The sequence below is a fragment of the Labrus bergylta genome, chromosome 22, assembly GCF_963930695.1.
Source record: "Labrus bergylta chromosome 22, fLabBer1.1, whole genome shotgun sequence".
Lineage (NCBI taxonomy): Eukaryota > Metazoa > Chordata > Actinopteri > Labriformes > Labridae > Labrus > Labrus bergylta.
Window position 1 is genome coordinate 14,282,587 of NC_089216.1, and position 27,488 is coordinate 14,310,074.

A 27,488-nucleotide genomic window follows, 5' to 3' on the forward strand; every position below is an offset into this window, starting at 1 on the left:
TTCTGTGCTTTGGATTGTGGGACAGCCTTGATAATTGCAGAAAATTGAGATGCCAAAGCAGAAGAGAATCCTGCAAGAAAACAGGTTTATATCATGCTTATACTTTTAAACCTGTAAAAGTCATTGGCTTTTTAACACGACAAAGAGATCAAAAATAGTGCAGTCGGTTCTTAACAGATGATAATATGTGCACGTATCTATACAGAGTAGGACAGGCAGGGTATGACACACACATAGGCACACAAAGACACATTTGTTCCTATTAGATTCCAGATTAGGGGGGGGGAGCTGGCTCAAGTTCGAGACACTACCCATGAGCCTCTGCTCTATCCAACAGTCGACTGTGACTCCCTTCCCTCCCCCGTTATCTTCCCGTATCAGTCAATCTGTCCACAACTGATCATCTCATTCTACTCAAAGTTATAACATGCAGTGCTTTTCAATCGCCATGGAGCCTAAATGATTTTTATTTTTTAATATAAAAGTTGTACCTCATCTTTAATCAAACCCATCAGTAATGGGAAACTCAGTATTCTTGCACGGACTACTCCGACCTCCACCTCAGCGGCAAGGAAGTGTGGACAACAGGAATGCAAGGAATACAAAGGAGGAATCCTTCCTGTATCGTATCCCATTTTTCTTAACAAGAAGTATGGTCTTTGACCTGCTCCTTGGAAAGCGTCTCACTTGTTATGAATTGGCGCTATACAAATAATGATTTATTGATTGAGGAAATATGCTTTGACTCGGTGGCCGCTATGGAAATAAAGCTGTCAATCATCTCATCCTTTTCCGGAGTACTGATTTCAGGCGAAGGAGATATTCCTGCGCCCTTGAGTATTTGAGATTGCTAGCCCCACACATAGCCATTGAAGAATTATTCTGTGTCCAATTTAAACAAATAAAATCACCTCTACTCCTGTTGTTCTTCCGGGTAGTCTCGCCAGTGTTTGCATGTTTTACTGCTGCTACAAATACAGTTTCTGAGAATTGGTTATATTATACAAAGGTGACAAATTAAGCACTTAAATTGTCTTCAGTTATGTATATTTTATGATATTTACTTCTGTTCTGAGGTTTGAGTAGAGCCAGGCTGGTCTGACTCAGGGTCTCTAGACTTTGCTTACACAACACTGGATGTCTATTGTTTGAAAATTCGACACCCTTTCTGCTTTCTGCTATCATTGTTTTCAGAATTCCCATGGCTATGAGATACAGTTTCAAGGTGGCAGCCAACACTCTGAAGAGGTAAGTTTAGACCATGAGCTTTTTCAATGCAAGGACTCCTCTCCAAAAGAGCAAGTGTTCCACCAATATTAGTTCCTTTCTGACACCATTCTTCAAGGGCAGCGTTTCTACATCCTGGGCAAAGCTAAGCTAATTACTTTGAGGCTTTAGCATCAATTACATTTCTGCTAGAGAACAAATGGGCAAGTTTATGAAAATGTTCTACAACTGACATATTCAACCAAGATAAGACAAATAAAATAAGACAATTTTTGTAATTAAGTTGTACCAATCAATGAATTCAAAAGTTTGACATCTCAATACCAAGCAGTAGGTCATTAATAAAGGTCTCTCTTGAATGATCCCTCTAGAACATTCCTAGACAAGTCAACAAACACCTTCTTGAACCTTCTGAGATTCCGTCTTTCTAAAGATACAACCAAGACTCCTCGTGCCTCCTCAAATTTCTTCTGTTCAAAACGCCTAAACACATTTTAGTCATACACTATGCTTTCACAGACGTAGAACTCACAGACTAGTCTACATTTTTCAGAAAGAACCCCCCACGTCCCACAGAAGTGGTACAATCACCGCTATCTGTGACGTGGATTTGGTTCTTGCAATTTCAAAGTGATGCAACATGATCCAGCCAAGTGTCTTCTTGGCAGGCCGACAGCACACAGCCCAGCACCCCGAGGAGAGTGCGTGCACCTGCCTTCCCCTGTGACTGTGCTCAGCAACAGACCCCCAAACGTCACTCAAAACTCCTCAGACGACGACACCCAGGATCACAGGGTAATCCGACACAGGCTTACGTTTCACAGGATTAAAGCTAGATTTGACTCCTAATAAAATTCTTCCACAGTTGTCAAATTACACCAGACTGTAAAAAATGTGATTACTTGTGATTTTTAGACTATAAATATGTATCGTCAAGAGGTTCAGGTCTATATTTATATATGCTGCTGAGACTGAGAGCTGAAAGACATTTGACTGAGACCAACAACAACATCAACAAGGAGTATAGCCCTGCATATTATTTACACAACTTAAAATATAGGTTGCAGCAATTCCGTATTCATACAGAATTTTCCCTTTAGCATTACACTCAGGGTTGGAAGAACGCTGTATTAACATTTCATGCTATACTTTTGGTTTCTCAAATTAAAAAAACATAGGGTTAATCAAAAAAATGCTTTAATTTTTTTGCTTTCCAATTTATAGGCACCTCAAAATTCAATGGAAGTGAGAATATCTGGGACATCCAGCTATATTTCAAGATAAAACAACTTATTTGATAACTTATGAGCAAGCTATCATTACTGACAGCTAGAACATAGCCACTATTGTTAGCATGATCAAATCAATTTAAAGACAAAACAAAATATTTCAGACGGAACAGCTAACAGTTATTTCTAGCTAACTTTACTGGTTTACTGTATTGTTCGCTAGCCAGTGTTATCAAATCATACGTTACCTCACATAAATAAGCTAAATAGCATTACCATTAGCCATGGATTTCAATCTTTTCTATTGAACAATATTACATTGGTAATTTGAGCTTGGAAGGTTGTAACCAACCAGGTGTCCTACCATAGCTATCAAACATGCCCTAACTCTCGACTGAGTTTCACTCTCCATTATCTTGTCAGTTCTCACTTAAAAAATCAGCAACACATTGATCAATTTGTTGTTCAACAAAATGGAGGTTTGTAAAAAATGGTAAATTCTTGTGAAACTGCTCTAAAAAGTCTACCTTTTAACGTATTCAAAGCAACTGAATCTGACAAAAATCTGCTCCAAAGACCAATTTCAAAAGCAGCCGAAGCCTTTCTTTGTTGAGCAACCTCTCTGATAACTCTGCGACTGTGTGACTTGTTGGTCTCACCACTTCCTTGTTGTTGTAAATGGGTGTTCTTTTTGTGCTGAGGTGTTTAGTGCTCAGGATCTCTCTTTTTCAACATGGTGAACCAACAACTCATGTTAATGTCTATGTGAACTGCAAATAAATCAACAGTATGTCTGATGACATAAACTGTGGGGAGACCTTTATGTGCCTGTAGGTTGTATTTCAAATTTAAATAGCACAATAATTCATTTACATTAGCGTTGAAAAAAAGCTTGGAAGGATTGCTTTTGTCTCTCATTACTCTAATATTGACGAAACAAATTACCTACCGTCAAAACAGCATTAAAAAAAGTGACGCCAAATCAGATAAGCTGAAGATGATTGCAAGGTCAGCAAAGTCTAAGAAAAAAATCTAATGTTGCCTTGAACCTAGGAACCGAGAAAGCACAAAACAACAGTCTAAAGCTTCCACGGAAACTGCATTTTTAAATTAATTTGACAAAAGATGAATAATTTCAGACATAAGCCATCTTCAATCAACAATCATCTGGTTTCACCTTCTTGAATGTTAGGCTTTACTATGTCTTTTTCATTTCTGATATTAAATGAACAGTCTTTGGGTTTAGAACTGTTGATTAAAGAGATATTATCACATCACTTTGGGCTCTTGGGAATTGTAATGAGATTGTTTCTACTGCTTTACGTTTTATAGATGTAGCTATTACTTTATTAACTAGCCTATTGAATTGAAAGGAAAAAAAAGGTTTGTAGAAATCTACAAATGACCAAAGTCAAAAGCTTGTTTGATGTGTCACTAGTGAGAAAAAGTACCAAGAAAATGTATATAAAGTATCGGAACAGTGTTCAAACAGGCAAGTCGAAACTCACAAGTGTCCCTGTCACCTTAAATCCCCACATGCCAATTTAATTATCAGCTTAAGAATCTCTGAAATTCTAGTCGAGAAAAGCTCAAATGTTAAACATATGACCGTCACTACCTCATCGGACTATAGCTCACACATGTTTTGGAAGGTTGGAGGAAGAACAGAAGGAAACACAGGAAGTGCCAGTGAGATCTTTGTTGTCTGGGTGTAAGGTTTCAGCCAGGTGGCAAAGGGGTGAGGGGGTGACGAGGTCGGGTTCCAACCCCGCACTCATCACCCTGCCTCATAACGCCTTTCAACTCATCAGTGCCAGAAAGAGAACGACAATTTACTAAAAGTGACAGAATGGGGGATGTGACTATGTTTGATCAACTGAAACAGCATTTTTCATACCTTCCTCTGATAACTTATGGTACCACTTCATCAGTTGACATGATGCATTGTGAAACTGATGCCACATGACGGGGGGCGGCTGTGGCACATTGGTCGGTTGCAACCGGAAGGTTGAGGGTTCAATCCCCAGCTGCTGCAGCAACATGTCAGATGTCACAAGACTAGAAAAGCGCCATACAAGCTCAAGTCCATTTACCATTTAGCATGACTTATTTAAAAACTGTGAATTTAAGGGTCAAAGATAACTACTCTTGCAACAATGTTGCAGCTTTGAACCTAAAGCAAGTTGGTTATACTAAAGGCATATGCATTTCCAATGTGCATTAGGTCTTGGATTCAGTACGGTATTTGTAGTCGCACTTGACCTTGTATGTGTTATTGTTAAAGTAATAAATGAAAGTACACATTTCGTATGATACAGACATCTATTTGGGGGTTTATTTTATGGTTAACAGTCTTTCATTTGTAGAGCTTTAGGTCAAAGGTCACTGTAACAGTGAGAATAATCAAATGTATAATATCAATACATGTATATGGTACATACCACATGATACAAATGAGGTTTTGTGTGACAAATTTGATTAACTATTGAATGCAAACTTCTGCAAATACTCTCAATTTCTTGATCAAAGGGATTCCAATCCTACCTCAAAGTTTTCAACATCATATCAAAGTTTCATCCAAAATCAAAATCAACCAGAGAACCTGTGCATTCTAATCCCATATCAGGTTTCTTTCTTCAACAAACCCTTTTCCTTCTTTTGATCCTATCTGATCAGATTACTTCAGATAATCCCTCGGTTTATTCCTCTGGTAACGTGACACTATCCTTTTATCATGAAACAAACTGATAGTCACTAATTGGGGAAAGCCACATCCAACCAGTTATGAAACTCTTCTCTGCAGAGAGAATAGCTCGACAATCCTCGAAAACGAGTGTTGGCCAAAAACAACCGAAACTTTCTGCTGTGAAGAAACAGACACGACTGGTTGCCCTTATAAAGACAAAAGGTGAAAACAGGGCACTGTAACACACTCCGCTACAGTACGGCACGGCACATACAGGAATCAGGGATACATGCAGGGACTTAATCTGGGCAGGGGGCCAGATGTAACATCTCTGGGGTCTTAAGACAGGACTTATACACGTCCAGGTCTTTACTGAGGGGCCACCAAAGAGGGCTGCAGGGTATAACTGTTTCTTACACCAGTCCTTCTCAGCCAGTTATAAATGACTCCGACCAGCACACACACACACACACACACACACACACAAACAAACACACACAAACACACACTCACACATACAGGCAGAATGTGACCGTGGTCGTTGACTACCCAGAGACGCAGAGGGCACAGCGGGTCAGAGCGCTCTCAGGTATCACTCTCTACCCCTCTTGTCACTTTAGAAACGAGCCTCATCTCTTCCAGATGTGTCACTCCTTTAGATGTTCCCGCGCCATCTTTGTACACCTGAGCCGACCGCCAAAAGGTGTTTCTCACTGTTGGTTTTGTAAACTAAATATTTGCTGATGTGAGGCGATCCGCTTTCAGAGCTGACAGGCAGCTATTCTTGTGTCAACACAAGAAACATTTATTTGCAGGTTGGATTTGGTTAACCTAATGAGCTTTAAAATGCTGTAGTTTAGATAGCGTTTTCAAGCTCCTCTCACAGATTAAGTTCCAGATAAGTTCACTTGCACAACGTTTGTAGAGCAGAATGACTTCATGTTTTTGTTTCTCTGGCACATCAGTTCCTCAAAATGTTTCTGGTACAGCCGTTAAAAGTTTCAAAATGTCTATTTCTGGGACAGTTTTAAGGTCAACAATTCAGAATCCAATTTTCTAAATCCTGATGGATTTTTAGAAGCTTTAACAGGTTAAAATACTTCACTTGACCAGAAGAGAAGAAGCTAAATTAGCTTAGCATAAAGATTAGAAGCTGGGTTAATCATTTTAGCTTTGCTCTGTTTGTTGTACTGTGCAGGTAAGAAAATAGAATAAGACATTATTTATGAATAAGAAGTATTTGAAGTCTTGGTGGGCATGTTCCTATCTTTAGAAAAAACCAGGCTAGCTGTCTCCCCTTGTTTTAAGTATTTATGCTAAGCTAAGATAACCGCCTTCAGCTTCTTATTCAGGCTGCCATGTACATGTACACATGAGAATAGTTTCAATCTTCACGTCTAAACCTCTGCGTTACATGAACTATATTTCATAAAAATCACTGTTCAACGTATGTTTTAAAGGCACAATTATTTCAAATATTTTCCTTTTTGATTTTTCAGAAAGTGTAAAAAATGTCTAAAGTGGAGACAAATAAAGGAGATGTTTGACACTTTTTTGTAATTCAAAAGCAAAGGCTGAAATGAAAAAAGTAAAAAAAAAAAAAAAAAAAAAAGATATACATATTTAGTGTAATAAAAATATTCATTTTCTTTTGTTGCTTATATCATCTGACTCACCTCTCAAAGTTACTTGAGGACCCCCTTTAGGAGATTCTAAAACCAAAACTAAAAACCAAAAGGTCCAACTTTTCACCCTCTTGAAGGGTTTTGTTTACGTCTACTGATTTGTCATATGCCCAAGGCATCAGCTGAAACCCCAAATCTTTTCGATGAATCCACCAAGCTCACCTCCACACTCTCGTTGACCTCTATTCCCCCGTCGTTGTCGTCGTCCAGCTGTTTGTGGATGTGCCGCAGCGCCTCCAGACTAAAGCGGTCGTCCTCGCCCATGCATGGCGGCATCACGATAAGACAGACGTCTGCAGGGGACAAAAAGCATATTCAGGTCAGAGATGAAGGGTAACGAGAAGGTTAGGAAGCAGCCAGTGTTAGCAAACATTGGCTTCAGGGGTGAACTACATGTAGTAGAATGTCAAAGTCAACTTCAGCTCCAACACATATAGACAAGATGCAATTTCAAAATACCACGACTTCCAAGAGTTGTTGCTGTGTGATTCATTTCAAACTGCATACCCGGGTTCACATGTACAGGAAGGGTTACATTCCAGACAACATACTGACAGAGAGCAGTCCATTTAATATAGCATGTGTGATGAGCCAAGGAGATGCTTTCTTTTAGCAAGCAAATAAGTTCAAATCTTTATCATACTATCGACAATGGGTTTAGCATTTTCTGTTTGTTTTTTCTCCAGCAAGAAGGCTAAACATGTGGAGGTACCAGCTTCTCAAGAGTGAGATCATGCTACTTTTTATTCCAATAAAATGATTGCCTTTAGAGTTTAGGCTGTTGAATCAAAAGAGAAACATAAACGGGCTTGGTGTTGGAAATAAGGGTTTGTTGTTGTTGTTTGTTTGTTTTGTTTTTTTTTACAGATTTCTGGTTCTTTTTTTTTGACAAAGAAATGAATGAATTTACTTTAAAAAAAAATAATCTGCTCTATGGGGATTCAACTGTTTTAATTTCATATGAATTACATTTTTCTTTAACGCATACTACCTTTTAGAAACCAAAAGACGCTTAAGATTGTACATAGTTGTGAAGAGGAAAAAAAAGAAGGACCGCTAGCTTAGCTTAGCACAAGCACCAGAAACAGGGGGGAAACAGCTAGCGTGGCTCAGGTTCACTGGCTCACTAATTAGCAAGTTATAGCTAGTTAGTTTAACCCACACAACTTTCAGAGTGATTTGCTGTCAAGGTACGACATTGTTGCAAAGAAAACTTCTAAATGTATGTGACAACCCATGAGGTCGTCCTGATTGGTTTCCGGGTTGATAAATGTCGTTCTTCCGACGTCAGTGTGTTCACGTGATTTCAGTTCAGAAAGTCTGAAAGTTGACATGCAAGCGGACATGTGAATGTCTCTGTTACGAGTTAAATATGCAATATGTTAATTCATCAAAAGTATCTCAACAATAACAAAACATCTTTTGACCCCCATGTTGATGCTGAATATGACGTCAACTCGGCAAGTCAGGCACCCAATTCTTTCCCAAGTTGTTGCTCCAACTTGAGCAGGCGTTCATGAGCATTTTCCAACTAAGAAACTGTTTTTTTCCCCGATATGTCCAACCCCACATGAATGCAGCATAGACCTGCAGACTGTGAGTGGATAAAGGGGCCGTTAGGACAATCAAGTACAGCTCGCTCATTGGCTCCCACGCAGCTAAGGAAGCTGCAGACCCAGATCTCTCTCTCTCTCTCTCTGTCTCTCTCTCTCTCTCTCTCTCTATCTCTCTCTGTCTCTCTCTCTCTCTCATTTACATAATGTGACTCTCAGCGAGCACTCCCTCCCTACCTGAAGCTCCTTTTGTTTTGAACTTCACACACACACACACACACACACACACACTGTCACACTCACACGACATTACTGATCTCACAGATGTACATACTTTTTCAGATGTTTTGGAGTAAGTAAATGGTCAAATAAAAATAAAAACACAGTTTGTGAAGAGGTAACAAAGGTTGTTTTGCTGGAAAGAATATTATCATGCAGATGACCTGCAAGTAGAAGAATATTTGAGGACTCACTTTCCTTAAAGCTTTAATGCAGCGAGTGAAGTGACCGCACCTGCCCTCCAAGCATTTATTAAAAAGCGAGCCACTGCAGTTAACAAATGAGTTTGTCTCTCTCTGTGTGTTCCTGGTGGACTGTTGTTATTTCCCTGAGCGTCCCCAGGCTTCCCCCTCTCTTGTTTTTATTCAGTCCCCCTCCAGTCCAACCTGGGAATTGAGCCCATTACTTCCAGCCCTCCAAGCCATGGACAGTTTGAGCTGGCCAGACGCCAGACGGTCTCAGTGAAGTCACAAAACACACAAACGAAAAACACAAAAACCACACATCAGACATCAAAAGCACATTTTAAGAAGATTAAGACATAAATAAAACTCTCAATAAATTGGATATAAAATCACAGAAATTATTTGTTTCAACCAATAAACGTGTTTCATGTCACTACAAGTACAGCCAAGGCCGTGTCCAAGTCCCACAGATAACGATGGTCCCTGTTTGGCCCTCAGTTTCAGACCAAAGACAAAGCCACTGAGCCACTGAGCAGCCAAGGGAAACCCAACAACACAATCAAAACAAGTTGAACAGGGACATACACACCCAAACATGTGCTTCAGGCTTTAATTGGTGCTGGCAGTGAGCAGTGTTTGTCTATCAGAGGAAATATGTGGACGGCAGAAAGGCCACCAGGCAACACAAAAAACTTGAACAAGATGTGGTTGGAAAACTGTGTAATTGGGTCAATTCTAGTACATTTTCCGATTGCGATTCTGTAAAAATGGTGTAATGAAGCTCCTTTCTACACCTTTCTACTTTCATATTGATTCCTAAATGGCAGAATATTGGTTTGCCAGTCTGTGATATGATATTGCATTAAAGCACAGAGGTGGGCTCAGTTGGTCCCCCCACCCTTACGCCTCTGTGAGATTTATAGTAAAGGCAAGACATCACAGGGGTGTTAATATTGTGCTTTCAACTGCTTTCTAAACATTGATTAATGAGAGTTATTATTAGTAAGGACTCATAAATTCCAACTGTTTAAAGGTGCACTCTGTTGATTTGGAGGTGAAATTTGAAAGTTGGAGAAGTGAAACAATTCTATGTTATATTTTCTGAACTAAATACACAAACGTTATTCAAAGGAAAAAATGTGTTCCAAGAACATTGGTTGAAGCTAAAAAGCAACAGGAGAGTTTCCGATTCACTGTTGCAGCCCCCTCACCATAACTTCTCGCGTAGAATTTAACTTCTGACAGTTTTCCAGGAACCAAATATTCCCCTGAGGACAGTTTGTGTGTAGATATGTGGAAAAGTTTGAATTCTTTAAATGAAAGGGCAAATTGTACTTTCCTACCGTACCTTTGGGCAGAAACAGGCTAAACTGTTACCACTGTTTCCAGTCTTTATGCTCCTATAGCCAGACATTCATCATATTTGTAAAAAAAAATGTACAACTGTAAAACAGGATAGTATTTGACTTCTTTGGATGCATGTTATCTATCAGCATCTAAAAGCACGCACAATCAGATGTAAAGGTGACCGTGTGACCTTTTCTGTTTGTTTGTTTTTCACGAAGGATCTGTTTACTGACACAAGACTTGACATGTTAGTCATAGAGCTGCCACTTGGCAGTCCACAGAAGAAGCAAAAGGAGACATTGATTGGAGGCATGCCCGCGGCTAAGTTTGGATGAGAGGACACTGGGGAGAATGCCCATGTCCAATGAAGATACCAGCATTGGCAAAGGGCTTCATCCCAAATACAGAACCACAGGTTGGATAACACAGCAGGTTGGTTTGAGTTTGTAAAAGAGTGGATTTAAAAAAAAAAAAACTCCAATTATTCTCCTTTTGGTACAACTAAGATGTTTTCTACTAGAAAAGCAATTCTTCCTTGCACAATAAGATCATGGGGCTGTAAATTGGGCATATTACAAAGACAGTCAAATTCCTGATCAGGGATGTAAAACAAACTGCAGGTTACACAGTTTGAGAAGGAAATACTTCTAGCTAACGTCAAACACCTGGATAACGGTGATTTCCTTGCAATGGCAAGGAATTCAAAACTTTGAGTTGCAACACTGTACCGCCGAGTAAGCTAGGGAGGAGGTGGTCAAATGCTTACATTCACTGTTCTAAGACAAGATAATATGTAATCAAATATGTAGATTATTGTCAGTTGCTTCTCCACTGAAAAGGCAGTAATTCCTAGTTAAATACATGACTAATGGCTAATTCCTCGCTAATGGGATTTCCTCGCTATAATGGCTAAGATTTGTTGCTTAGATTGCAACACTTGGCCGCAGGTTGAGCTAAATGCTATCATTGCATCCTGTTGTTCAAGCGCAATATATAACCAGACGTCCCACCAGATAAAGAGTTCCAAAATAGATAATAATTGTTAGACATCCTCATGTTAGCATCCTGGGAGACAACAGATAAACATTATTTAAAAATGTCAGGCTTCCCACCCTGACCATGACGTCAAAGGAAAATGGCAGCCATGTTACTACAGGGTGAATGACAAGAATGTGGAAGAATAAATTATTACCAATTCAGAATATGATCTAATATATATAGAGCAAAGGCCAGTCATCCTATGAGCCTATGCTCTTTGTTTAGATATATGCTAGCGTGGAAATTAAATACAGGTTGCTTTTTTGAAATTGATAAACTACATAACATATGACCCTGAAACTCCAGCGTATCACTCTTTAGAGAAAAACACTAACAACCGGCCAGTTTGACCACTTCTAACATTTCTGATGTATACAATACACAACATGTTTCTTCTGAAGATTATGCACTACAGAAACAGTGAACACTGAGGGGAGAAAAAAGGGGGAACCCAGTCTACACTTCCATTTTCAGCGTCTCTCTTTATGATAATCACGAAAAAGCACATCTATCAGTGACACGTAAGATAATCATTACACAATAAGGCTCTTATATGTGTGTATGTGTGTGTGTGTGTGTCCAGCCAAACATCTGATGCTTGAGGACAAGTTGCATAATTCATTTGCTTAGCTTGCCAGTGCAGTCTACATGGCCTTTTTGTTTGCATAGCAAGCATATCTATTTGGCTGTTGGGTTACTTAAACAGGCAATACTCAAATACTTGTGTTTTACATAAACACACACACACACACACACACACACACACACACACACACACACACACACTTAGGCTACAGGCGCTGCATTTCCTGCTGTGAAACCCTGTCTAACCCTAAATGTTTCACAGAGACATCCAAATGAACAGCACGCTTTTACAAACAATTATGTTTAACTTTTTATCGTACTTTTTTTTTTTTGGTTTTTTTCATACCGGTGGCCTAATTCTGTTCTGCATTCATGCGAAAGCCTTCATACACCAACTTCTCTTCTTTAGATCAGAGAGAAACAGATAATTTGAAGATAAAACGCTAAAAAGAAATGCTGTCGTTCACTGACAGCATTAACGCTAGGCCACCCGGTGTGCGGTTCAAAAAAAAAAAAAAAAAAAATATGACAAGCGTTCTCCTCCCTAGTGGCTTATTTTTCAAGTATGGTTGAATACGTTTAGGGACAGTCGAGAAAAACTACAATGAGGGACCATGTGACGGGAAATGGCCGTCTGTGACCCCCCCCCCCCCCCCCCCCCCCTCCCAGCGTTCCAGGGGGACGCGCGCAAAATCCAAACCGTGGACCCGAAAGATGACAAAATTGGAAAGCGCTGGGTTATTTTTAAACCTCATCAGGCTCCCGGCTGTCAGGATGTAAAAGCCCAACAATGGCAGAGGTCTCCCTTGCTCCTAAAATACACACACATGCGCGAGCACACGTTCAGCACACACACACACACACAGAAACACATGCAGAAAAGCAGTTTTACTATAATTCACTTTGCCATAACTAGGTAGCTGTCACAGAGGGCGGCAAGTTTAGATCAAAAGAACTTGAAAACAAAAGCGTTTAGCTGTCAGCTACTTCCTTCAAAGTGAATCCCGAGGCTTCTTTTTTTTTCTTTTTTTTTCCCCAAGCACAATGTGTATGTAATGAAGACGTTTCTTTATTTTTGCATTCGAAAGAAAGCTGTTCAGGAGGTGACAGAAAACTCAAGACAGCGAGGAGTTTACGTCTGATGTGTTCACGGGTGTCTTTTCGGGAGGGGACTTCCTTGAACGTGATCCCTTGAGATCTTGTAAATTCATCCAAACTAGAATGGAGAGTTCGTCAGACCCAGCGTCCTAACCCCCGGTGCATTCTGGGTGTGTGTGATCAAATGCAAAAAAAAAAAAAAAAAAAAAGCACGGCATCTTCTCAAAGTGTCAGATGAACATTTCTCTGGTGCATGTTTGAGGCGGGTTCATTTGACAGAAGTGACAGCTCCGGGAGTCAAATTTTGTTTTTCTGCTTCCCTTTTTTTCCTCATACGTGCTTTCTCAAGATCGACGATATGACAGGAATGTATTCTCAACAATACAATGAAAGTCTGACTTCTGTTCTATTTTTTTTTTTACTTTGTTATAGTAAACATGTCCAGAATAAACACAACTAATTGATCCAACCAACAAGCCTGAAATAACTTTTACACAAAAGACTCCAAATCTTTAAATACCTCTGTTGTACTCCAGTTGTCTTTATGTATTACTTTGAATTAAAAAAAAAATACATATAATTGTTCCATTTGGAAAAGGTTGGCAACTTGATTAGGAAACACTCGGTCTGCGATTAGGGAAACAAAGAGTAGGGAGGGTTCAATAAAAAGGCGAGTTTTACAGAATATGCCCATAAAGAGTATTTCTACACTCCTGCAGACCAGAAGGAATATTTTTGCAGCATAAAATGAGTGACAGAAACAAAATGCCTTCAAGGTGTCTCTGTTTCACTCACGTCAAGAGAATTCTGGACATATTTCACGAGAAAGGCTTGTGTCTTTATGTTCCATCTTCAAATGTTGGGGCAAATATTTTTTTTTAAGATTTATTTTTGGGCTTTTTAATGGAGAGACAGGACAGTGGATAGAGATGGAAATCAGGGAGAGAGAGTAGGGGATGACATGCTGGAAAGGAGCCACAGGCTGGATTTGAACCCAGGACTACAGCCTCCATACATGGGGCGCATGCACCGACCAGCACCAGCGCCCCGGGAGCATAACTTTTAAAAGCACTCAACAAATAAGACTCATATGACTTTTTCTCCTCAATATCGCAGCAGCAGACGACTACAAACACAAAGCCGTGTCGCTGTTTGGTCCCAAAGAAGAAAATGTTCCAGAGCGCTCTCGTCCAGGGAGGAAGAGGATTCACACTCCCTCTACCACTGCCCCAGTCCAAACCTGATATAGGATGAGAAGCCAGATTCAGTGTAAGAGTATCTGCGTGGAGGGAGGGGAGCGGGTGGATGCAGGCTCAGGCGACACTGAATTAAGATAGCAGGATGTGATGGGTTTGACATGCGACTCTCGGGAGCCGAGTGGCCTCTCCTTACCCGGCAAAACTGCCTGAGATATCTTTGTGTCCTCAGCTATTACCTGCTCTCGCGTTGACTTCATCTCTCTCTCTCTCTCTTGACTACAGACACAAAAGTACACAATAAGACGCCAAGGCTGACGTACACAACCTATTCATACACGCTCTCCAGTGTCTGACTTTGAGATGGTAGTAAGTGGGAGGCACACTGAAAGAGCAGACCAGGACCAAGAAGTGCCAAAAAGCAGATAAGAACACAAGTCAGCAAACGTGCTGCACGCTAAAACAGATCCACCTCTTCATGTTTCAGTCTCCTGACAGCGAGCACATTTTAGATGCTCTCTGAAAAGCTGCCAGTTGATTTAATTAGGTCAATCAATTTAATACAATATATGAAAGAGAACAACTGAAAGCAACAGCAGATCAAGTGAGAGAGAAGTTGCACTTGTTTCCTTAAACCTCCTTAAACCAAACATAACTGTTAGTATGTATTTTCACATAGTCATGTATTTTGATAATATCGTGGATATCATTTTAAACCAACTTAGGGTCATTCTTCTTTCAGGTATTTGAAGCTGTAATACATACAGTATGTGTTAGACATCTAGTAGCCTGCTAACAGAATATAAAGAAGACTGTCTGTCAGCCATGCGTGCTCTCAAATGTTGTCTGACCTCGGACGAAATAAATTCTGAGATAATCCACAGTCTGTGTTTCGAGATTTCATCATTGGATATTTACGACAGAAACACCCCCAACCTCACGATAACAACAATGACCTCGTACGTGTGTTAGATTTTCATCTGGAATCTCCAGCATGTAGCAACAACACTTGCCCAAAGACTTCAATGTTTTCTTTTGTTGGTTTGTTTGTTTGTTAATTTTCTAAATACATTTAGGATTCGACATTTTCCAAAACCCAATTGTTCACATGACTCTCCAAGTCATAGCCAAGTTGAGCTTTGTTGGGTTTCACTCCATATTTCCAGTTTAGAACTATATTTACTCTGATTTATTTTAGTTTAGATTTTCAGTTTGCAATTAAGAGTTCCTTTTTGTACAGTAAAAGGTACTTAGGCCATCATAAGGCATCTCTTGTTATAGGCACAAAGAAATGTTCTCAATTTTCTCTTCAATAATTATCCCAAATCTGAAGTTACTAAAAGCACCAATATTTAACTTTCCCACCTTAAAATAATAGTGTTAAAAGTCAATCTAATAGAACAATGACTTTCAACAGGGAGAAAAGTGTCCACAGTGCTGCCCGGTCATTTGTTATGAGCACTATGTAACTTTTGGCCGTGGTCCGCAAGAAGTGCAAACATATCTTAACTAGCATGTAACAAATTAGACTCTCCAATGAGGCCACTTAGCCTCAGACTGTAGACATCATGGCAACACAAACATACTACACATGCAAATAGTTTGCAAGCTATGGGCTGAAGACGCTTGTCATATTTGCTGAAAATCCAGTAATGTTACTGAAGCTTGTCAGTCATAGCTTATCATATCTTTGACCTCTGTTTGTGTACAAATGCCCGTTGTCTATGAGCAGGAGGCAACAGCACTGTGTTACTTATGACAGGTCAGTTACACTCAGAGAACATCAGTTTGCGTCAAAAGCCAGCAAACACTACATCCTGTTGCTTTAAAGATCCTGTGAGAAACTTTAGGTTTGCATCATGTTAAAAGATCGTTTCCTGTATGTGTACGTAGTGTTTTCTGTTGTCTTTTAACAGCCAGACATATCACGCACTGTAAATCGGGCGGGTGTGGGAAAATGTAAACAAAGTCTGTTTCTGAAGTATACTCAAGCTCAAATCACCTGACACCTACCCCGTGGCAGCGGTTGCAAGCATCAAAAATGACTATATAGCAATTTTAAATCTTTGTCTGGTTTGCTTTTGTGGGTCATAAAGAGGCTTCAATATTATTTTCAGTTTGTTTCCTAAGCTGCATGAACTCCTCACAGGAGTCAAATGTCAAGTCATTTTTATTCAATATATTGATAAGGTATTATCTTTAACTTTCATTAATTATCAAATTATCATGACAGCAAAGACTAAAAATCCTGTCTAAAATCCCATTTACAACAGGTGAATACAGCTGAAGGTGAAATACCACATCAGAAGGTCACATTTTGAAATGAAAATATCTCCTGTCACATGAAATAAAGAAGTCAGTACAGTCTGGAAACTAAGTTAAAAGACTGAACTGTGATGTGTTATGCGCTGTATCTAGCCAAGGCAAATAAAGATGTGTTTTTAGTTCTGTTTTAAATGCTACATATCTGTGGGAATAAGCATAACACAGATTAATGAAAAAAACATGTCAATGCTGGTTTTAACACTGTGCATTTCTAACCAAACTTGACTCGCAAAATTTGAAATTTGATGTCCTGAAAATGACTCAAAACACAGTCCACTGATTTGAATCAGTCCTGAGACTTGAAGGGCTGATGGTTGAAAGTTATCTATGCCATGAAGTTCAAAGAGTATCAAAGCCGCTGATCAATGTCACTGAGAAGCTCCTGCCTCGCAAATCCACTCCATCTTCCTTAAAGCTGTCGTCTATTTCATGGACTCTTCAGCCCTGCACTCAGCCTCGAACCTTTCATTGAGCTTGTCTCATTATTCACTCTTATCAGCCACTTCAAGTTTCTTGTATGTCACCCAGCGCTGCAGGTGCACCCAGAGGTGAGCCTTTCTCCAAACATGTCAGCTATGTCAGCAGTTCATTAGACAACCAGGCACCTTATCAACTTTCACACATTTATGATGTATGCACTTACCATATAGGATGAGTATGTTCTTGTAAATTCTGGCATTTTTATGACTTGCCTCAGAGGTCGTATGTTAGTGAACATTTGCTCCCGTTGCAATTAAGCTTGTCTTGCAAAAACTGAAAGGTCAAATGTAAATCTTGTAAAAAAAATCATGAGTTTAAGGCATTTAATGCAAAAGTTAACGGCCAAAAACTGCGTGAAAAATCAGGGAGGGGAAGAGGAATGTGATGTCAATGTGTCCCCCATAACCAGTGCCCATATGGCAGTGTAATAAGTCAAGCTGACGGGTCAGTATTAAAGGTACGTAAATAAAGCTTGTGGTGAGTCTACCATTTCAGCTCATCAGCAGCCATTAATAAGACACTAAATATCATTAGCCGCCTACAAATGCCACCAGATAGCGCAGACAGGGCGAGAGCGAGCGAGAGAGAGAGAGAGAGAGAGAGAAAGAGAGAGAGATCCAGAAAGTGTTTGTAAATAAATCCGTCAAGTTGAAAAAAGAAAAGGAAAAAGTTCACAGTTGCTTTAATGAAGTTGGCCAGCAGGAGGGAAAGAATCTGACAGCTCACGTCTCTATCCAGAAATCAGTGATTTTTCAAAGTTGACAGTCTCGCAGAGATAGAAGTATTGTTTATCTGTTTGGGTTCTTTTTTTTTTCTTTCCTTTTTTTTGGGCTCCTCATTTGTTGACAGGTGACTTTTTGAACTCACGAAGGTGCCGAGGGCATCGTGGGGAAAAAAATGAAAAAAATAAAATCATCAATAAGCCGAAAAAGAAAAAAAAAAAAAAAAAAAGCACAGAATTTTTTAGAAACTGTTTTAATCCACCTGTGTCGATGATCATGATTCAGATTTCTTAAGAAACATGGAGACAGAGTCCCAACTCCCAGCCAAAGCAAAGTCTTTCAAAAACCCACGCACAAACTGGAGCTACATGTGTCCCGGCTCCAGGCGTGCCCAAACAAAACCTGATCCACCCTTAAGTGTATTATGTTTGTCACAATTCAGCAGACTGTAAGGAGCAATCGGTTGTGCAAAGGATACAGGTGGAGGTGGATCTGCTCTGATAAGAGTTGTTGTGTGGATTGTAGTGTGTGAGTACAGATCTGACTCATTCATCTAGGCTTTATTAAAGATTAGGCTAAAGGTAGCCTTTGAAGCTTGGAGCGATGTTTTACAAGTGTTTTTTTCTTTAAGAGAAATCCTAAATGTAAACTCTGCAGGGTATCTTTAAATTTGCCCTGCTGCAAAAGTAAAATAAAAACCTTCTACTCCCTTATCTTTCATTCAATAATGAACCTCTTTGTCTTTGACCTGATGAACCCAATCGAAGCAGTGTATCCTTAACTCATCTAAACCTCCTTAATGGGCATCGGTAATCCTCTGCTTAGGCCACAGCTTAAAGAGGGGGTGGGGGGGGGCAACTAGAGCAAAGCGCATGGAGGCCCCCTGAATCTGATCTCAAAACTTCCAGAAAAGGAGACTCTCCTTGCGCCCGGGAGTCCCAGGAATGCTTCAATAACAGCACCAAACACGAGATGAGTGATATATGCGGCTGGCCTGAGGAAGGGAAGCAGGACAAAAAGACAAGAAGAGGCCCGAACACTCGTTTAATTAGCTCGCCGGACTCCGACATGCTCCTCTGGATTAAAGGTTAATGGATTTGTGTGTCTATAGAAAAGAGGACGAGAGCAGGGGGCTGAACTGAGGAATATATCACACACCACGCTTTAAAAGTTAACAATGAACAATGAAAAGCCCAGCTAGCTTAATCGGCTTAAATAGCTTTGTTAGCTTGAATACTGGACAAATGAATGATTCATAAATCCAAATGCCATGTACAGAACATACAGCCTGGATAAAACGAACTGGGATAAAACGTTCCATGTTGCTACCAAAGCTTAATGGAAGGAAATCTAAAGGTTAAGGGTTTCCCATTGAACTTCTACGAAACGTCTCTCTAAGGGTTTGGTACACCATATTCCCTGACCTTGTTAAGAGTTGGTTTAGCAAATAACAGAAGGGAAGTAGCAACAAAAAAATGGAAAACAGATGTGTGTACACACAAATATCAATTTTAACTGTTTGTCCTCTTAGCAGCACAGATATCCATTTTGATTTGGAATAACTAATTTGACTACTTATCCCATGATCCACATAAATACCGTAAACCCTAATTGGAATTATTTGAAACATCCCGAGTGGTGCTCATGTAGCCTGGTGGTAAGTACACTGTGTGCGGAGGCTGCAGTCCCCCAGGCGGTCCTTTCTGACTCTATCCACTGTCCTGTCTCAAAAAGGGCCAAAAATAACCTTTCACAAAATCAACAACAAAATCTTCCCCTGAGTAAGAACAATCAGTTTGTAGAGTTGGTCATCTCTTAACCGGAAGGTTGCAGCCACATGTCTGATGTGTCCTTGGGCAAGACACTTACCCCCCCGTCAGAAGACTACTCAAAGACAAGTCTATTTACCATCACCCAGTGGTTTGTATAATCCTGTTTTGATGCCCTGACTTTACTGTTTCAGCCGGCGCCACGTTGGTTTCTTGGGTTGATGTGCATTGTTACAGCTCAATATTAGCAACAGACAGGAAGCTACTCATCAGTCACAGAAAGCTACGCCCCCTAGAGCACACTCTGTGTAACTGTAGATTTGAATCCAGAGCAGACCATTGCCGAACAATGAACTTCCTGTGGTATTGAAACTGATCATTGAAACTTACTGAGGTAATAAATAAGCTAAATAGTCGGGTTATTTAATCTGTTTTAATATAGTTAGACTTAATTCTACAACCAGGGTAGTCACCCCTGCTGGCAAATGAAAGGACTGCAGGTTTCTTATCAATAACCTGCTGTTATAGCTACAGTGAATTTCAAGACAAGCTGTCAGTGGTGTATCAATTTAACAAGTATGTGTTCAGTTGCAAATAGAAATCTCATCACTGTATAAAAGGCACTAACCGCTGCATTAACTGCTTTGCCCCCTTTTATTCTGAAGCATCATATTACAAGTACATTGTCGTAAAAGGAGAAGCCTGGTCTCATAAACTGCATGACAACCTTGAAGGGGAAATATTTGCACCATGAAAAAAGGCAGGTGAAGAGCAGTTAAAGAAACGGAACCCTGAACACTTGGTGAAAGATTTATTATTACTAACGTTTATATCTTGTAGGATCTTACATCACCGCAGCATCATCCAAGATGTGTGGACATTGTAAAATATCCAGACTGTCAAAATCCACAGCTCAGACCTCAGCATGGCCTTGAACTGGAAAAGATTTAAAATGACATTTATGTGAAGGAGAGGAATATCCAGAACAGCCTGTTCTAGTTTCACTTCTACCTTTAAACCGGCAAGGTTTGTCAAAACAAGTCTGCATGCTCAGTGGGGAAGGATACACGTTTTTAGTTTCACTTTGAAATGTAGGCCTGAAAGATGAATGTAATGGTTTTGGACATTTCCGTCAAAAGCGTTAGCAGGGGAATGTCTCGGTCTGAGGATTTGAGGCTGACAGAAAACAGCAGGTTTGGCTCTTTGCCAGCTTCCTGTGTGTGTATTTTACCTTCCTGTTTGACAGGATCCTTGTGTGTGTGTGTGTGTGTGTGTGTGTGTGTGTGTGTTTTTTTTGTTTTAAAACTTGCTGTTCCTATATATGGACGTCAGCGTTGAGGCTAAGAATAAGCGACACACTCCAGACAATAGTGAAAACTTGTGGAGTAGAATCTAAATAAAGACGTCTCACAAATCTTAACAAAAGAATGGCAGCTGAGTTACGCAAGTGATGAATTACAGAGGATTAGTTGTGGCAGCACAAAGGCAAATGTCAACACGCTACATTTATTAGCGCCAATTACCGGTAAGTACTTACAAAAGGTGGACAACAGCCTGCATGTTACGACACAATGTAAACAACTGTTTTTGATGTGAAACGAAGATGAAATCATGTGCACTGCACACGGATGGACTAAACCAGCGATGGACCTTTAGCTGACTTTCTTCAGGAGAATTAAGCAAATGAAAGTCAGTGTGTTGTTATCAGTCCTTTGATGTGTAATACAAACTGGGCCTGTTTTGGAACAGATCAAGGGAAGGCCAAGAGGCTCCTGAGAACCCACCTGTTGGTCCGGACATGCTACCGTTGGCAGCATGCAGACGGATTAGCAAGTAATCACAGCCTTACACCGTCCGACCACGACATGGAGGACAAACCAGACGAACAGTGTGCTTGTTAGCGGAATGTCTTTTTTATTTTTTATTTTGACTTCTATTTAATCTCACACCCAGAGATTGTCAGGCCTGACATCTGGCTCTTTTATTAGCTAAATGCTATGCTAAGTTCACATGCTTCCTGATAACTTTGTCTGTCTTATGTTGGGTGCGTGATAGTTAGCATAAGCAATAAAGTACTATCCTGTCCTATAAGGTTGGTTTAAAAGCTGAAAAGATGCCTGTCACATCTGAAAGCGACACTGATGAAAGCAGTGAGAGTAAAACAAAAAAGTACGATTGCCATCCATACAGGCCAAAATAAAAAGCTGAAAGACCCCAAAACACTGTGGAGCTCAGGGGGAAAGATGTGTAAAAAATCGTAAAAAGGTGTATAGATATAGTATATCGATTCAATGATCAAGGATTAAATAACCTGAATAATATGTATTAAATATTCAGTAGGCCAACTGGTCAGTGTCAGGTAGATGAATAGAGACATACAAACATTCTTTAACTTATTAAGAATTGTTAAGTCCTTTTTTTGTTTCTTATTTTTCTGGGTTGGTATAAATGTATTTGACTGTTTTTAAGATGGCCAATTGCCTAAAAAGAGCTGCCTGCCGTATCTTGAAAATAATTTCTTATTATAACATTGAGATTCTCAACATTAAAGTTGAAAGCTTGAAAACTGAAACGCTGAGCTGAAAGATGCAAAACACTGAAATGTAGTTGTGTGGTAGTATCTAGTATGGCTTGATCGATCAATTCAATGTCCTTCATACAAAGTAAAGCGTTGAATTACAAGCAGACATATATTGTTGGAACTGATACATGCATACATTTTTTTTTCCATATCGTAAAATAGTATTGTGGTTTTATTTTTGCCTTGATATAAAAGTTACTGACTGTATGAAACGTACCCATGAAGTGAAAACTAAACTACATTTAAATCAAAATCTTATCCCTACTATCCAAGATATTGGCAAATAGTGTTACTTTTTGGATAGAATGGATATATCTTGTTGTGATGAGACTTCTGATTTACTCTTATTATTCCCTGATGGTTTATCGCACTCACCTACTCCTTACACAGGTATTTGGCCTAGCTATAATATAAAATGAAAGGTTACAGCAGCTTGAAGATTAATTAGTTGACAGAAAACTGACAGAAATAAATCATACATTTTTGTGCTGCTGTTCTACATTTTTCTTCTAGATTAAACGTATTTCATCTCTGGTCTCTACTTGTATATTAGTTTGTCATGAGTCTAGGTTAGAGCTTAAATATTAGTGGATGCAGACTTGAGAGGGGACAGCATACCAAAGAAATCCACACCGCCTTCTGCCCCTCTTGCCCAGGCCACCAAATCACGTGCCTTTGGCCAGGGGGAAAGTCCCTGAAATCAGAGGGGACTGCTCCTTACGTACAATATCTAATTTTAATTGCCAGTCAAAAATATAAAGACGTATTTACCTTATTTCCAAATATGCCAACATTTACTTGAATTAAAAAATACTTGCATTCCAAATCTCAGACGGGCAACAAACAAAACATTTAACTAATTTTTAGGTTAAAATGTATTAAAGGAAATAAAGATTCAGTAAATACATGTCATTAGTGAGGAAGTGGCATGCAAAGCAAGAAAGCCACAGTAACAATTATAGCTTCAGTGAAGGGCATGGCATTGGCTTCTTCCTGTGTTAAGGTGACGAGTATTATCACAGTGGGAAGACACTCTCATAACAGGACGAGGCTGTGACCCCTATCAGGCTCTTATTCAGCTAACATGTAGAGCCAGAACAGTGAATTTGGAGGTTGCAAGTGATTGTTGCAATACTTCCATTTATTTAACCTTTTTTTGTGTCTAGTATTGTTTGCACCTAAATGTGTTTATATTTCATGTTAGATGTGGTGTCAATGATTGTAGCTGCTGAGAATTTATCAAAAAATAATTTCTTGTCAACAATTAATAGAGAATCCATCCATGTGTGCATCCATCTATCCATCCATTCATTCTTCCATTAACCCACTAATCCATCCATTAACCCACCCAACCATCCATCCATCCATCCATCCATTAACCCACTAATCCATCCATTAACCCACCCAACCATCCATCCATCCATCCATCCATTAACCCACTAATCCATCCAGCCATCCATTCATCCATCGTTTGCTTCACCATAGCACTCAAATGTTACTGAAGTCACAGCTAACATTCTCATGTAGATTGTTTTCATCAAACGTATTTTGAATTTAACTAACCAGATAAAAAATAGTTCATTAACACATTTGGAAAGCTTTTTGTGTTCAACATTTTTCACTCATCAAAGGGTTAACTTCCAATGCAGCTACTCGTTTCAGTTGTGCCTTTCTATCTGAAAACATAAAAGTTGGTATTTTTTTCTACCACTGTGTTTCCATATACGCATTGCTGCGAGTGAATTTTCCTGTTTCTTCTTGTGGTATTTCTTGTGTTGCCAGCCCACGTATAGGGCTCACCCAGCCAAGCGGCCATGCATTGCCAGCCTGGGGGATCAACACCTTGGAGTGTGGGGGAGCAGGACAACAATAGCCCCCCTCTGGACTGGACGCGGCCAGACAGTTCTGCTACTGTAGGCTACACGCAGCAGGAAACAGTTTACAGCTGAGCACAGTGACCTACATCTTTTACAGTGGCGCTTTCTGCACGAGTGAATCAGCTTACTGTCTGCTGTGTGGTCTGCCTTGTGAATGAATTATCTCCAACACACTGCCGTGCATTAGCAACACAAGAAGGTAAAACAAGGATCCGTCTCGTCCCCATAATCACAAACAGAAACTTCAAATTAGACTGTGAATGGGAGGTATCAAAAAAGAAATCCTGATGATGGAAAAAAAATTAAATACAGCTGCTCTATCAGGATTAGTGATGTCATAATGCCACATGCCGGCAAATCATCTGCCACAGTTGAAACAGCAGGGTAAACCATTAAATAAAGCCCCATTATCTCCCCATGAGCCATGTTCAAAGCACAACTGGCCCAGTGCGCCAGCGACTGATCTCCAGAATAATAAGGAACAATCTGAACCTGCCGCATCAATGTCAGGACTGGGTCAGCAGTCATGGAAAATACACATGGAAAACTTCACCAGTGACTTTATAAATACACTAGGAGGGTTCTTATTGGTGACCGGTCCCATTAGGTCGACCCTAAAGGCCTGACCCTAAAGCCCCCGATTGAGATGGACACCAGCTGTCTGCTTTTTTGGGGGTAGCCGACAGAGCAACTAAGTGACGATTCCTTTGGGATAATTAACGATCTATGGCTGGACCCATGCTCCTATTTGACAGTTTTATTTTGTAGTATTTATTGAGTTTTATTTTCGACACTTGGGAGCAGCAGGAATGAATTGTGAACACAACACTGACATCATACAAGGTGGATTTGGCAAATGCCATTCCAAACAGTTGCTTAATTAACCATCTCAAGAGCAACATTATTTTGAATCCAGGTTTTTGGTCATCCAAAACCCACCAATGTAAACTCAGCCTCAAGCTCAATTTTGGTCCCCACCAACTGCCGGGGGAATATTTGGCTTTTCAGCAACACAATGCTCCACTTGGTACATGGTCCACCTGACAGCAGTCTGAAAGGTAAGACTGAGCTGAAAGCCAGAAACATGTACTTTTCCGATGCTAAAACCAAAGCGCAAACCAGCTAAAAGAGGCGATAGCTATTCAGCATGTTAGCATGACTCAGCTAAGAGAAATGGCTAAGTCTGTTCAAAATTCTCTTTGCCGTTGTGTGAATATTTCCCAATGCAATTTTACTATTTCCTAAATTCTACAAATATTCATAATCCCAAATGTTTCTAACAATTTGTGAAAAATGGACTACATAGTGCCAAAATTATTTGTGGCAGGGGGTAATACTGCTTGTTGACAATGTTTGTGATTTGGCTTTTCATCTGAACCTGACGGCAAAATGATCAATCTGTGTTTTTAATTCTTTTAATTGAAAGGCCTTCAAGCGGCATAAATAACATAACGATGATGTGCAAATATATCAAAATTATATATATATTTTAACTTGCTTATTTGTCATAGATGTTTCAATATCTGGGGTTCTGGATGGCCGAACAGTCATATTGTACACGCCATGTACAGAGGCTGTAGTTGTCATCGCAGCGGCAGTGGGTTTGAATCCAACGTTGGCCCTTTGGTGCATGTCATCCCCCACTCTCTCCTCCCAACATTTCCTTTCTCTCCAAAAAGTGACTTTTAAAACATCTGTTAAATCTCAACTCTTTCTGAAGCACACAGTCCCTTTTTTTTTTTTTTTTTTTTTTTTTTTTTTTTTAAATTCACTCATGAAGAACCCTTCAGAAGCATCAGTTCCAGTAAAGAAAAAGGAAATTGCTTCGCAGTTGAGCTGAACACCACACAAGCAGGACATTGCGACTCGCTTCACGTTCACTCTGACACTCCGTCACTATTAGCCCCCCCTGGAGCAAACCTAAAGCTCTCCAACACTTCAGCAAGTAGGAAAGCCTGGGTTTCCTCAAGCGTTTTGTTAGTCAGACGGTACGGGGGGGCAAAGCCTGCAGGGACGGAAGTATCACAACATGCAAATCCCAGAGTTCCCTGCAGTAAGGCAAGCACAGGTGAGAGAGGTAAATGATGAACCTCCTTTCTAAACAAATCCCTGAATACGTGCAGTCACTTTGCTATTGGAAAGCCAATGTACCCTCTGATTTAGCTACACAAACAAATTCTGTCATGCAGGGTGTGAGAAAGATCTACTCCTGTTTGCTTTGCTACATTTGAGCCTGTGTAATTTAACCTACAGCAGCCACTTTCAGCATCTGCAAGTTATGTAAAGCTTATGCTAAATGGGGGCCGCGTATCTGAGACGACTATCATCAAGCAGGCACGTTATTTGAGGACTGGATGTTCCTTGCAGACAAGGGGGAAGGGCTTTGTTTGTTGAAACGCCAAACAAGCTAAATACACAGCACTATTAAAACAGGGGAAGACCACGTTCACATCCTCACTCACTGCCCATCCCCCAGAACAAATGCCACATCACATGTTTTTTGTAGGTTTTTGTAGGTTTTACCTTTTCATCCTCTCCTATCGAGGTGATATAATGTTAAAATATGCTCAGGAAGTTGGTCCATTTTACAAGAAATAACAGTTTCATGCATACTGCAGTGCAACAAACCGAGAAACACAATGACAAACAACTGATGACAAGACAAAGTGAAGATGGAAAACCTGTCAAATTATTTTGATCACACAGAGTGTGAAATGACTTTAACACAAGTGCACACACAAACAACCCTATGCAGGGTCAACTGAGTTCAAATCATTGTCATGTGTGTTACAAATACAATGAAAATCATGTGCTCTGGGCTCAGTACAAATCATGTGCAGCAGCATGCTCTTTTCTGCAACACAGACTTCAAATGACCGCTTTAGCGCCTGATTCTTCTTTGTCATTCCTCCAACATGAAGTAAGACCCTGAAAGATATTTAGAAATAACTACTTTAAGATAACATGCCTTATCTAGACCTCCATAAAGATGTTTTTGGGCAATGCAAAAAGTTCTGACAACTAGCTGTAGCTGCAAAAAAACGACTGCAACCTTTAAGATATCAGACAATATTCTGTCAGGTAAAAATAAAGTATGACATAATGAATTCACAAAAGACTGAATCTTTTGGCTATTTTGTTGTTTGATTTTATATCAAATGTTTTGTACACTTGTCTACACTTTGTAGACTTACGTAATCATCCTCCATCGCCATCGCCTGCTTTTATCCTGAACCTAAATACCAGCCTCTGTTAAAAGTCTTGCTTTAGCCCGATCCTTTGAAGATCCTAAATCACAAGGGAGCTGCCTGACACACCAAATGTTAAACCCAACCCCCTAAGTCTCGCCCCCTGACCACTCACAGCATGCTAAATGGCAGCTTTGAACCCCAAACCGCTTCAGTAACAATAGCTTCATGCTTAACCTCAATGATTAGGACAAAAACAAAAAAAATCATGCATGCTGAATAAACACTGCAGTTACACCAATCAACAGAAACAGGTTTATGTGTATAAAATAAATATCTTTGTCTGCAGGCAAGAAGTAACTCTCAACGACAGGCATCCCTCAGCGACATAACCACATTTCTGAATGTGCAAACATCCCACAAAGACGTTATGATAAA

At 39.9% G+C, this 27,488-nt stretch overlaps 1 protein-coding gene across 2 annotated transcripts in view; it reads right to left on the reverse strand.

The window, feature by feature from the left end:
• Positions 1–27,488, reverse strand: part of stim2b (stromal interaction molecule 2b) — a 45,006-nt gene that overhangs the window by 14,369 nt on the left and 3,149 nt on the right. For both annotated transcript variants that reach the window (XM_020629208.3, XM_065950512.1), the window contains exon 2: positions 6,990–7,120. In XM_020629208.3, coding sequence (XP_020484864.2) covers positions 6,990–7,120 — 131 coding nt within the window. The remainder of the gene's footprint in view (positions 1–6,989; positions 7,121–27,488) is intronic.